At 37.3% G+C, this 14,753-nt stretch overlaps 1 protein-coding gene across 3 annotated transcripts in view; it reads left to right on the plus strand.

The window, feature by feature from the left end:
* The window catches only part of STX17 (syntaxin 17), a 41,352-nt gene that overhangs the window by 17,647 nt on the left and 8,952 nt on the right, over positions 1 to 14,753 (plus strand). For all 3 annotated transcript variants that reach the window (XM_082312397.1, XM_082312398.1, XM_082312399.1), the window contains 2 exons: positions 3,054 to 3,119; positions 12,124 to 12,343. In XM_082312397.1, the coding sequence (XP_082168523.1) occupies positions 3,054 to 3,119; positions 12,124 to 12,343 (286 nt within the window). The remainder of the gene's footprint in view (positions 1 to 3,053; positions 3,120 to 12,123; positions 12,344 to 14,753) is intronic.

Below are 14,753 nucleotides of genomic sequence, written 5' to 3' on the forward strand. Positions count from 1 at the left end.
CCTTGAGTACACCTTTTCAGAGGAAGTGGCTACCATAAATCCATTGTCATAGCATTGCTTCTCAACTATTTGAGAGTCCAGCTTTCCATATGACACTTTCTGGAGACTTAAAACTTACATCCTTAAGAAATCAGTACTTTATACTTGTGGTTTTTTTTTCTTTTCATTTTTTCCCGAAGGAGTTCTTGTTTTCTAAAGCACATTCTGTGGATTGGATGGTTCTTCACTTCAAAAAGAGGGAATAAAATGCATGTTTATCCAAAACAGTTACAACTTTGTGTTAGCCACTGTTAGATGAAAGCAATTGTCATGGTACTACAGGAAGGAGATTTTAGCATGCTGCCCTAAACTTTGTTGGTGATATGCAACAATCCTTAAAAAAAAAAGTGCTGTAAGACATGGCATCCTTTTCGCTGTTGCTCTCAGTTTTAGTTTCTTTTCCCATGACTGTGCCAAAGTTAAAGGATGTTTGCGAAACACTTTTTAGCTTGGGCTGGGGACCATTGTTGTGGTGGGAAGATACATAAAGGTGACACAAGGTGAGAAATTAAGATATCTGAGTCTTACTGTAGTCTTCATCAGAATGTATCCATTTGTATAAGACATTTATTATAGAGCTTTTAGAAATGTTGGTGAGCACTACCTGCTACAAAAATTAATGCAGAGGATATTATCAAAAGCTTTGAGTTCTCTCCGTGTCCGCTGGATACTTTCAAGGAGAGATGGAAGGGATCCAAAGCATAAGCATGAAGGTTTCTTTCTAAAGAGAGTTCTCAAAAGAGAAGGGGACAAAGAGGAAAAGAGATTGTCTAAGAGTAACGTTATGTTTTGTATTTCTGATGTGGAATACAAACTATTTGGCTATAGCACAATTACATTTAAATATCATAGAGTCATGGAAACATAGAGTGGTTTGGGTTGGAATTGACCTTTAAAGACCATCTAGTCCAACCCCCCTGCCATGGGAAGGGACATCTTCCACTAGATCAGATTGCTCAAAGTCCCAGCCAACCTGACCTTGACCACTTCCAATGATGGGGCATCCACAGCTTCTCTGGGCAACCTGTTCCACTGTCTCACCACCCTCGTCATAGAGAATTTCTCTCTTATGTCCAATCTAAACCTGCCCTCTTTCGGTTTAAAACCTTTGCCGTTGTTCTGTCACTATAGGCCTTGGTAAAAAGTCTCTCTCCATCTTTCTTCTAAGCCCCTTTATATGTTGAAAGGCTGCAATCAGGTCTCCCCAGAGCCTTCTATTTTGCAGGCTGAACAACCCCAACTCTCTCAGCCTTTCTTCATAGGAGGGGTGTTCCAGTTGTGTGACCGTTTTCGTGGCCCTCCTCTGGACCCACTCTAATAGGTTAGGATTCCATAGGTATTTTTACTTCATGGACGTCCCTTAGTTTTACGTGCATTTGTTAATGATAAATAACGGCAATACCATCTCTCCTCAAGGTTTGCTGTCCTTGAGTCCCCCAAAGTGAACATTGCCCAGGACTATGGCCTACTTTGTGGGTGACAAAGAGAAGTCAACAAGGAAGAATTCTCTGACCACATGAATGTCATTGCACTGGGTATATTAAGTCATCGGATTCTTTGAGGTCATCACTAGCATACTAGAAACTTCAAAGCAAAGTAACAATATATAAAGCAGATAAATGTGCTGAGCCTCTCTAGTAGAAATTATAAAGAATAATAAAGGTTTCCTGAGTAATTCTTCTTCTTGTTCTTAACTGGAAAACAGTTTTTTTAATTATTCAGTGTGTGGACAATATATTACAGTTAGCTGAAATTGAATAAGTAATTTTTCTCCAAACTCCTCCTGTTCCACCCTCAGAAATTCCTGTTTCAGTCAGTACTCTTTCAGGGATGAGTGAATTGGAAGATCAACTGTTGATACAGATTTTTTTGTCCATTTTATTTTAAAGAACAATGGCAGTAATTTTAATGGCATAATAATTTATGCAGAAGTTGCTAGTTTCCTAGAAAAATCACTTTAATCTCACTTAATTGAACACTAAGCCTTTTCTCTTCCATAGCACTAGAAAATCCTAACATGAAAGAACTTTTTTCTCTGAAAATAAGAAGTAACTTTAGATTTCTCCTTGTATTTTAGGAAGCTGAGTAACTTGTGGTCTTCGTTACTGTGGCCTCTAAAATTATTAAAAGAATTAAGAAAAGATGTAGGCTGTAGATAAAGTCTTTTATTGGTAACAAAGCATGTTTAGAAATTGAGGAATTAAACTTTACATAAATATACCTCACGAATCATGGTAAATATTTTGTCTTGTTATTTAAACAATTAAAAAGAATGTTCTAATATTGTCTGGTATTGTAAATGCATTCTTTATGGTTTCAGCACATATTCCAGGAATCACAGCTTCTACTTCTATTATTTTACTACTCCTTTTCATGATAATGTCTCTGTATTATTTATGTCAACTAGCAATAGGAGGGCTTGATTAATTTTAATGATGATAAGGTTTATATGTGATGACATGTAGTTCTTTTGAAAAACTTGCTCTCTGCTAATGGAATAATTCCTCTGGGCTCTGTCCCGTGGAAGGAGCTGTATGGATAGTTTCCCATTGAAGCTAGTGGAGCCTCATGCGGGTGCCAAATCTGCTCTGATGGTTCTTGTAACTAACTGTGTTAGTAACTATATGGAAATGGTAAGTGTAAATGTAGACAGTAGTGTTGTATAATGAATGCAATTCTCTTTGTAAATAATATCAGATACCTGTTGTCCTATATATGTAGTGCTTATCCCCTATTCCATTCCTTTTTCCTCGCTCTGCCCTGACAATGAATGAATGATGCTGATGCTGAAACCCTGGTTATCGGCAGTTTGGTAAAAGACATTGTACAAAATTATTCACAAAATACATTGCTATTTACCTCTCTAATTTTGCGGTGGAAATGTCTATGACTCAGCTTCTTTACTGTCAATTTTGGAAAATTAAAGTGATTATTTACTGAAGGTTCCTTTTTTCAGCATAGCTAGTTGGTAAAAATAGCAATTATATGGAGTATTTTTCCTTTTTTTTTTTTAGTATCAAAGATGCAGGCTCTGGGACAGATTGCACGAAGAACACATTAACGCAGGACGAACAGTTCAGGTAAGGATATTACAATGACTGTGATATTAATGGAATTAAGTTACATACCTAGTACTGGTTATCTCAGGGATGGATCTTCACAGAGATGTATATTTGACAGATGGATTTGACAAGTACACGGCATTGCTTTACTTTATTTAAAAGGTAGGGATTTCCTAATTGTGTCCTATAAGGCAAATACAGGCAGAAATGTTTTGGGATTCTTGAACAAACAAAAGTTTGGAGACTCTGGTCTTTTGCAAACTAACCTCTTACATTACTAAATTAGAAGACAGGAATTGCAATAAGGGATGCTGTTAATTTTAAAGCACGGTTTCAGACCAAACACAAAACATCTGGATTACTACTTTGGGGCGCAGATCTTCTTTTAGATGCATAATATCATCAAAGGAGGAAACACCAGACACATTTGTCAGCATGGCGTCATCTCAGTGACTTCATGCATAGTCACCCATAACTGAGCACACAGGGAATCTCACATCTGTTTCTAAAAAAATGCATGTCTTGATGAAAATTATGCAAGAGTGAATGCCAAACACCAGCCTTCACACTGCTAAGTAGCACACAGCCAAAGAAGATTATCAGTACAGAAAAACACAAAGACCAGATCTGCACTGCCAAGTTTGCTGACACAGATACAGCAGGTAGTGGTTATAACATGCTGTACTGGCAAAATTCTTGGGACAAATGTATTTTTGCCATCAGGAGAGGCATCTTGTGTTGGTTTTGTAGGTGGTATTCAGAGGAGGGACGTGACTTTGTGACTAGAACAAACCTTTTGTGACCTACGCTGCCTGTAGACAAGCAGACTTTGCCAGCAGGGGTAGCACAGTCCTAAACCACTGTATTTTATAATTCTAATACTGTAAATTCCCATGTTTGTTGCAGTGCCTTACTGACTCCTGTGAGAAATTAGACCAGACTAAAAATGAAAAAAAAACCCTCAGAAAGAAGAACTTAATCCTGATTGAACAACAGTATTAGACAGTAGGCAGAGCTGGAGTTCTGTATCTTTTTTGAGGAATGGCAGGTGTTAATGAGCTTATTTAGTGTAAATTATAAGAAGTTACAGGTGAAATCCACTTGATTTTTCTGTTGTTTGGAGGTTTGAATGTTTATTTTGATTTTTCACAAAGCATTTTTGAAATATGAATATAAAATAAGTTTATTCTTAATACCGAAAGAGTCTTCCAAATGTGGAAGTCCTGTTAAGATGATGGCATTCTAACAGGTGTGGTGTAGTAAGCATGTGTTTGCTTATGTCTGTGCTCTATCTGTTTTCACATACGAGGGAAGGAACTCTTTGTTATCAGTATCATTTGTTTAGCAAGACAAAATCTATCAATAATTAGAGAAAAAGTAATCATGTTGAAGATGATGTTTTTAAATACATTAAGTGCTTTAGTAATAAAACCTCATATTTGTCTCTAGAAACATTTATATTTGTCTTGAACCTAAAGCCTGCCATTTTCACTTTCAGCCAACGTAAATTTTCTTATATTTTATTTAATGCTTATTGCTTTTAGATCTGGATGCAAGTTATGCATTAAAGTGGTTCACATTCTGATACCCAGAGAGCAGAATAAGTATCTGGGTCCATGCAAGAAGAGTGGACTAGCTCTTTGTTTTAATTAAATAGTTAGGAGTCTGGAGTACTTGATAATAAATTATATGACATGTAGAATGTGTTTGCTGTAAGCTGTTTAAATGTTTACCAATGGACTTGTGATCTGTTTGTTTGCGAAGAAATCAGATTAATTATTGTGATACCAAATGTTCTCTGCAGCACACACTTTGCTCTCAGAATTAGATGTTGTAAAAATACATTAGGAATCCCTAAGTCAATATTGACCCAAGGCATCCGCCACAAGTTTTAGACAAATATATGCACAGCCACTCTACATTTAATCCATGTGCACATAATTAGCCATTTTTCTGAATTTTCAGTTTACCCAGAATAATTACTTCTGTTGTACTTTTGATGATGGTCAAAATTATAATAGAAGTATAGATGAGCATAAATGTATACCTCTTCTTTCTGGTGACTGGATGCCACATTAAAAACTTCTAAAAAGGAAAGTGAAGACACTGGAGAAATCTTTGTACAGGGCATGATGACACCCTTTCAAAAATACTGACAAAATAGCACTTATATGGTGTGTATTAGTTTTCACGAATGTGCTCTTGTAGTTTTTCATTTTTAGGGACAGTCTGTGGACTTCTTAAAATGTTAGGGCCTGAATAAATATGCAGTTTTGCTAGGCTTTGCCCCATATATGCAGACTATACCGTACAATTAGTTAATTATTGCAAGATTTAAGTTAATTTCAAAGAAATAGCAGTATTTTGTCTTAACACCTAGGGACTGCTTTGATGATATTCATAGTGAGAGGTAGAAAAATACTGCAGTTACTAGAGAGGATACAAGGCATTGAACAAAACCAGGAAAAATACTGTGGATCGATAATCTGGAGTTAGTCTATATTCAGCCTGCAAAAGGAGACTCTGTTCTGCAAAACATACCTAGGCAGACGTAGTCTCTCCAGCGTGTTGCTCTGACATGGAAAGCTACTTGAAAAACGTTAATCTATTTTTTTTTTCTTTTTCACTTTTACAATTTCCATTTCAACTGAAAACGGTTTACAAGTAAAAGATGGTTTTCAGTCAGCCCTCTTTTGCATAAATCTTCAAAGCATAGTTGTATGGCTCATATCTTCTATACCATCTCTAAAATTATGCAGTCTTCAAATTAAGTATCTTTTTGGAATACTATGCAATATACTGGGACAGCATGAAAAGCAGGGTAGGTGAGTGTCTTTATCGCTGCAGGAGATTGTTTATGGTATCAGTGCAGGGTCATGTAAAATCAGCTCATTATTGCAGCCTTAAAATACATCCTTAAACTCAGATTTTCTTTGACCACTGCCAAGGAATTTGTAACATACATCCTTTATTCCATTATTTTGAACAAAGTCCAGAGAAGATAAGTGAAGGCAAGATTACATTTGCACAGCTAAGCTACTGCAATACTTTCTTAAAAATCATATTTATTTTTGAGAGGGTTTAAGGTGGTGGGTTTGTTTGGAGGTGCTTTGGAGGTACTTCTTAATTTAAAGCAACAACATGCAGAATGGAGGGAGAGTTGACGGTGATTAATGCATAGAAGACAGGAGATAAAAGGGCCTGATTTGTTGGACATGACAGATCCTGTGTCATCCATGTACTATGGCAGCATAAAGACTTTAAAGTGTAAACTATTGGAAAACGTATGACATTACATCTAATGATAATACAACCAAGAAGAAGAAAAAGAGAATGATGGTGGCAGAGATTGAGTGTCATAATGGCATGACCACCGTGATTCAGTTAGCTGGTAGCATTAGGAGCAGTGTAGGCTGATGGGGATAGAGTAAGTGAAGTAACAGCTACAGTTATATGGAAATAATCCTACAGCTCAAGTCACTGCTGCCTTTTCAAGGGTTTTGGTCCCATCTCAGCCCTTTAACATTTGTACAAGGTGGAGCCACGCAGACCTGGTGTTGATCCTGGTGCCCAGGGGCCTCATGTTGGGTCAGCACTGAAGCACTGAGGTGTCCTTACGCTCTTTGTTACTGCCTCTTTGCCTCGTGGTGTTATGTGTCCTTAAACAGCATGCTGTGGCAGCGTAGCCCAGGCTCTCTGCCACAGCACAGTACGGTGAGTCGCTGCATGTATTTGCCAGCTATTGAATAGGAATTCCATTATTGCCTTCTTTGATGTCATCCATTACTTTTTCTCAATTGTAATGAAATTGGTTGCACACAAGAGACAGGTGTTGCTGGTATAACACTGGTGGTGATGTTCACGGGTGTTATGTATTTGAGTGCGAAGTGATGATGATATTTTAAGGTGGCCTATGGAAACATAGCATCTATTTTTCATCAGGTTTGAAAATTCAGCTGTCACCATTAGTGAAGAAAAATTACTGCTCTGAAAAACAAATACTCAAAAAAATGAATGATTTTTACTCTTTTGTATAAATAAGGGTTATCAGTTTTCTGAAAATTGCTGTTAAGACTTCTGAATCCCTTAGGGAGCCTATTGCTTTTCTCACGTGTCCAAGACACCTATAGAGGAACTCCTGCTCATAAACCACTTAGGAAAAGCAGAATATGGGAAGATACTTTGTGTTTTTAAAGATAACTCCAAAAACGGAATTCTTATAATAATTCCTTCTCTTACTTGTTTAAAACTGTGTGCTGGGTAATAAGGTAAGCGTAATGGGCAGATATGTACATTCATTTTCAGCAACAGTGATTTAAAAAAAAAAAGTTTACATGAAGCTCTCCTTTGGCTCATTTGTCTCTCTTTGTATTTTACTTTCTGATAGAAATTTATAATCTTTATTTTTTATTGAATGTGTTTGTAAAGATTTTGAAAAGAATGGAAAAGCAGTGCAACTTCATTATGTATGACTTCTCTGTTGCTTTCCATTTTGGATGTGTTGACAAAGTCAACAGATTTTTCACAGTACTTGTGAAAACCTTGCCACTTCTCATTTACTTTTCTGAAAAAAAGGCATTATAGTTATTCACATAATGTAGTGAATCCACCATCCTGGTGGATCTCCCAGACCTACCTCCAAATTTGTGGACACTTTAGAGAACTTAGGCTCAGGCTTTGTGTCCCTACCTCAGTTCTGCATTTATTCAAGAAGGACAATGAAACTTACTCCAATAAAGTCCTTTGAGACCTATGTAACATTAGTTTCATTATATAGCAAAAATATGCAAACAGCATAAAGCTGAGAGAGACTTTTTCTGGTGGAGAGGACAGGATTAGAATTCATAATGATGTTGAGAAAAGACCTGAAAAATCAGTATGTTTTTGGATGGGGCCAAGGACAGTCGTTGACTGTATAGATCCAGCGTGGGAAGCTGTTGGGGCAGCACTTCTGCAGAACAGGACTTGAGGGACACGGAGTAGAAGTGAGCCAATGGTGTGGTAGTGGTACAAAAAAGCCTGATAACGTAGTGGGATATATAAATGGGTAAATGGAAGAGTAGTCCATGTGGTCTCTCATACAGTCTCTTTGGTCAGCATTAGTAGGATCCCAGGTAGAATAGTTTGAGCACCGCACTTTTAAGGAAGCTATGGACTGATGAGGGAGTATTCAGGGAGAACAGTGAAAATGGTCAGAAATTGAGAAAATGAGACTTATTTGGAAAGACTGACAAATTAGTTATTTTGCCCAAAGAACGCCTGACAGTGGCGTGTTGTCTGTTTGCAAACATGGAAAAGATGGTTGCAAAGAGGACAGGGCTTGTCTTTCTGTGTTTTGAACAGAGAGGATTAGAAATACCTGGTTTAAACTGAGGCAAGAGAGATTTCTGTTAGGCGTGAGGAAAAATGCTATGGCAATTAGGATGATGAATTCTTGTAATATAATATCAGGGAGGTTGTAGCTCTTCATAAAGAAGTCCTTGTAAGACCAGATTAGATAAACAACTGTCAGAAATAAAGTAGGGACAACGGCTCATGCTTTGGAGGGATGACTTCCCAAGGTCAGCTTTATTTTCCTATGTTTTTTTTGAGAAAGCTATTTGAAACAAAGACTGTTACTTGATTTTGGAAGTTAACAGACCAAAATTGCAAATATTATAAAGAAAAATTCTGTGTCTTTTGGGCTAAGTTTGGCGAGTTTGAAACTCAGGAGTTCCCATAAATGAAAACAGGATTTTGTATTACCTTCCTCGCTAAGTAAGCATGGTTTTAAAAGTGGAAACAGTTGGGAAGAGGGTGATATACTTTTATGCTCTACCCAGAAATTAAACTCTGTCCCATTAAAATGATTATGAAAAGAAGTCACAGTCATTTGCATATCCATAACATTTATCATGTTACACCCTGGTGAGCTCCTAAGACGTGTCTCCTCGCAGTGGGGCTTAGCTTTCTTGCTAGGCTGAATCCGTTTAGCTTCTGTTTAATTGACAATAAATGGAACAAGAATCCTCTCTCCAAAACCACAAAGGAAAAGGTACTAAAATTAAATTTCACCAAGTAGGCAAATATCGTCACCCAATTCCTCCATCTTCTTTCTCACAACTCTTTCTCTTTGATCAGCAATGTAATAACAAACAGTGAAAGTGAGGATCTGATTTAGCCATTCCTTGGGATTGGTAGTTTGTATCTCTTGAAGCTTCTCTTCAGGATTTTTGAAAACTCCAGCAGCAAGTTGGTGCTTGTGTTGGTCACTGCACAGTAACCATCTTCATTATACCCATGCGTTGGCTATACTGGTAATTTGCTCTAGCTGTAGCTGCAGTGGTGCAAATCCCTAGCACAGCTATGTTTTAACTCAATTTCAACTGGGAAATTTTCCTTTTTTTTTAAAGAAACTGCTTTGAAAGCGTTATTAGCTCATCCCAGACTTACTATTGTCACTGTTTCACAACATGTTTTTGTTTGACTTATTGTTTTTTGTCTCCGTTATGGCCAAATACAGGATAATAATAATAATTTTGTTTCCTGAAACAAAATAGCAGGATCAACTTCACTCAGTCCCCTGCTATAATGGTCACAAAATCGATAATTAAATGTTGTGTCTAGATAGTCCTGTTTTGTCTTTTAAATGAAATTCCAAGATTTTATAAACCGAGAATTTTGGCATGTGGTGGACTATGATAGCGATGACATTCTCCCTTTTTCAGTACTTATGGGCAGACCATGGGAGGAAGATAACAGGGAGAGCAAGGCAGATTAAGATGAGAAATGTATGAGGAAAATTATTGGGTACCATGTTTCTAATTCAACTCAATATCTTACAAAGTTATTTTTTGTATCTTCCCTTTTTTAATTGTTAATCAGTATTTTTACCTGGGGTTAGCCTTAAATAATGCAGCCTAAATTGGCTAGTAGTACTCTTAATTTAAGCATACAACAGAATATACTCTAAGTAATTTGACAAATGATTTTTACAAATCAATAGTTCTTTCTTTGGTTGCTAATATGGCTTGTGCAGTGTTACTTTAATTTGTTGTTGAATTAATTTCCTTCTTCTATAATTATATTTCTACTATTTTTTTTCGTACATGTTAAAAAAAATTAATTCTACTAGTCTATATAAATAACATAAATTCCATCTAGTTCCTGCTTTTCCAGGTAAGCAAGATTGCCATTCTAAGGCATTACCTGTACCTGGTTTGTATTACTGAAGAAAATCTTTCTTTTTCTAACCACTCACTGATGTTAATCCATTCTCTTGTTCTGCTCTGAGAAGAATATTCAAAACAATTGGTAAATAGTGCAATAAATAATATAATTTATTATACCATCTTATAATGCAGTGCAATGAATATTATTTTTATTAAAGGCTTATTTTTTTATAATTAGATAAAAACTCTGTCCTAAAACGACGAGTGGTATAATTTAGACTATAAATTTCTTCTTTTCATTTGTAGAAAAAGAAAAGTTGCGTGCATTTTTAGATTTCAAAAGCCTAGTCAATAAAAAAACCCTCGATTTTTGCTGTAGACAGAAATTTATTTCACAGGAGATGCCTGCACACAGACTCTCCTTGCTAGTTGTGAATGGTTTATATCTTCTTAAAACTCTTGTAACTAAAGAAATATTTCTGTATTTCATTATATTTGATATTCCAATCAAACAAATATATTTGTCCTTCTTCTGAAAAAATAATATAAATATTGCAAAAAGAAGTAATCCTTCTTCTTTGTCCCTGAAGTTGTCTTTACAAAACAAAAATGAGAGTTTTGGGGTGGTTGGGGGTTGCGAGTGATTGTATCCTGAAGTGCTAGAATCACCACAGTTGCTTATTATAAAAAAAGCAAATTTTGAGAAGCAGTCACTTATTTTATTTGGATATTATTTTAACTTGTTGCAACCTGTGTAAATATTTTGGCAAAGGCGTAAATTGCTCACAGACACCGAAATAACTTCAGTAATTACATAGTGAATTAATTAGTTAAGTACATTAATTGAAACCTGAAATAAAACAAACTGACCTCTTTACTTGGAGAAGTGGATAAAGTATAAAATTGACAGCAAGAAAATAAAAATATTGATGGGGATGGCTTCCAAAATATTTCTCCCTTGTTTTGCGGTTGGCTGATACTCCAGATAAATTAGTTTGCCAGAGAAGATAATAGGTACCATCTCTTACTGGATCTTTGGTTCTTATTCTCCTGGGGCAGATAGCTTAGTTTCCCCTATGGAAAGGAGGCCACGTCCAAAAAGACTCAGCAATATGTCCAGGTGATGCCTCACTGCACTGTTCAGGGACTGCTGTGTTGGGAGCTGCCGCCTCCATTTATTTTTTTTTTTTATGGAGAACTGAGTGAACTCACAAGCCCAAGCAAATATTAAAAATACTGGCGAGCTGGTTATGATGTAGTGGCACCTCCGAGTAAGAAGCGCTCGGAAGCACCGATGCCTTCCTCTGGGGACAGCTTTGAGCTCTGCTTGACGTGACCAGATGGCTGACTTGCTCAGTACCACTGTCATCCGACTTAGCAAGAGCAGGAGATGGGACATTTACTCAGAAGGGATCATCTCTAGGTTGAGCTACCTTCACCGCTTCTCTGCAGAGGACTGTATTTTTAACGGGGTGACTCTTCTGCAGGAGCAGTACAAAAAGACCAGGGAATAGCACTGGGTCACAAAATAACAGAGTCTGGGAGGCCCAGGATGGGCTCAAAGGAAGGATTCACGGCTTTATCAGAGGCACAGGCTTTTACAGCAATTGGGGGCATCTTCCACAGGTGAACTGGCTGCAGTCACATAATGCAGTCTGGAAACGAAAATGGGGTTAGCGGAGAGGTGACCTGGAACATAGTGATTGCTTGAAATCTGGGACTTTTGAGGGTTTTTTTGGTCATAGTTTGTTAAAACTTAGAAACGGCACTTTTTGTGATTATTTAAAGATAATCAAGATGATAGTTGCTTCCCAAACGCAAAAGGTGCTCTTATGTAGTAAGCTACAAAATAACTCTTAAAACTGTTACAGCAACTCCGAGCCAATATGAGAGAGATGGAGAAACTCTGTCTGCGAGTCCGACAGGAAGACTTCCCAGTTCTGCAGAGAATGATAAATCCAGTTAAAGAGGAAGCTTCATTTGCCATAAAAGACTTCCTGCAGCTCCATTCTGAATCTGCAGAAGAACTTAAAAAGCAGCTCGAAGGACAGGAGGATGCCTCTTTAACCAGATCTGCAACTGTAGGAGGAGGTAGTAGAATTTCATTTCTATATCTCCGATATCTGTATTGTTGTATCCACTCGCATATTTTCTGACCAGAGTAACAAGTAAACAAATGAGATTTCAGCTGAAGAATAATTGTTACTCAAGAAGTGGATTTTCTTTCCCTACACCACACTTTTCTCATGACCTGTGACTGAGTTTTGGTAAGTGGAGAATGCTCTAATTAAAGTATCTTAAGAAATGAGATAGTTGTGGCCTTCCATGAAGAAGATCCCATAGCCTTGGGTCTTGAAATAGAAGACTGTTCATACAAAGAAGAACACTTACACTCCTGTTTCACAGTAGCTTGACTTCTTTCCCCTGCCCCTGCAAATCACTTGATTGTGTGTGAGTCATAATTTAGGCCGTTTTCATTGAATTAGTGCTTGCAACATCAAGAAGGAAACAATTCTTATATGACAGAGGCTATAATATGCCATTGCTGAAATATCTGGAAAAGAGGAGCAAGTCCCTATATAAAGGAGAACATCTCTTCCTGTAGCATTTTATCTCAGGAACTGACAAGAAAGCAGAAACCTGTATAAATCCATTTAAATAAAAGATTTTGAAAACACAGTATAACATGCTACATGTCAGACGTGTTTGCAGGTTTTCCCTCCTTTCTCTGCAAAATGCCTTTCATTCCCTGTTCTACCATTCTGTCTTCGGGGGAAGCCCTTACTATGCCCTGGCTAGTGCTCTCTGCTATTCATCTGTGAGAAAGCTGGTTACATCAGGATTAAATCCTTCCATGTAATAGTGATTAGTTTGATTGCTGCAGTAGCAGTTATTGTTTAAAATTGGTTGGAAATTTCATGTGGCTTTAAAAGCGAAAGAGTATTCTCAGTCAGTGGCATTGTAGAAGAACCTGTCATCAAATGTGATTTCATCACCCTTCTTGTTGCTATATAGAGAACTACAAGAACTCTTCCAAGTGTGATTAACAAGCTAGCGAGGCTAATGGTCAAACAGGGAGAAAAGAAGAGTAGATTTGGAAGACTGGGCTTGCTTTCAAGAATATCATGTGCAGTAGTATCAGAAAGCCTTATGAATGTCAAGATATATCAAATATAGAACGATCGAATGGTTTGGGTTGGAAGGGACTTTTGAAGTTTATCTAGTCCAGCCCCTCTGCCATGGGCAGGGACATCTTCAACTGGATCAGGTTGCTCAAAGCCCCGTTCAACCTGACCTTGAACACTTCCAATGATGGGGCATCCATAACTTCTCTGGGCAGCCTGTTCCAGTGTCCTACCACCCTCATCATAAAAAATTTCTATCTTCTTACCAGGCCAATAAAGAAGACGGAATTGCCTTCTGACATGTGAATCTTGACTTTTTCCAACACCTTCAGCATCTTGTAGTTGGTTGTTCAGTAGTTTGTCCTGATATCTTTGCGGGTTTCAAAGTCTGGCTATTTGCTGCATTCTCCTTCCCCTCCAAAAAAAGAAGATATTAACAGAATCTGTTCTCTTGCAGTCCTCTGGGACCCCCTTACTCAAGTGCTCAGAAATATGCTTGAACTTTCAGAGGCTGTTTCTTAAATCCTCAAGAGTGAATCTCATCAGATCCTCAGGACTTGAATAGATCTAGCTCATCTAGATATGTTTAACCTGTTCTCTTTATGTTTCAGCCTATCCTTTTTTTTCTTTCTTGTTTAAATTTATTGCATCAAATACCTGATTACAGCTACCTGTTTGTATAAAGACTGATTTAATCTTTCTCTGTTATTTTCTTTCTTTACCTGGCAATGCACTTGCACTTCCTTTCTCTTCCTCTAGCTTGAAAAGCATTCACAGAAACTTTCTGGCCACCATTTATGACCCTTGGTAGTTGCAATTTATTTGTGTCCTACTCTTTATGATAGCAACTTTCCATGCTTATATTATTCCTTGTACTCATCTTAATTGTGTGTCAAATTCTTGATATCCAGGGTGTTGCAGAGCTCTTGCTGAATCCATATTTTCCTCAGCATCAGGACTGTCATCTTCAATGTAGCCTATTTTATTAGTGTCTGCCAGCTCTACTGCAGTCCTTTATCCTTTAGGAGCTTCTTCTCCATAGTTTCTATTAATCAGTTTGCCAAATGTGTTAATATCTCTTTTGGGGGGAGCTCTTTGTCTTTAGTCTTTTACTCTAAGTTTTAGAATAGTGAACTCTGGTATTCAGCGATCCCCTTCATCCGTATTAGCCGTTACTTTCAGGCGCTTTGTGAGCTCTTCTCTGTTACGATCAGAATTAAATTTACAATATCCCTTCTTTTGGGAACTTTCTGCAGTTGTCCTCAATACATTCTGGTATTTCATTGGAAAGGCCTTGTCTTGGCTTATTGCTTTTCTAACAGTTACAGAGATGTTAAATGGGAACTAGAGTTTAATTTCAAAGAACAGGACTGCTT

Source organism: Platalea leucorodia, assembly GCF_965183815.1.
Source record: "Platalea leucorodia genome assembly, chromosome: 1".
NCBI lineage: Eukaryota > Metazoa > Chordata > Aves > Pelecaniformes > Threskiornithidae > Platalea > Platalea leucorodia.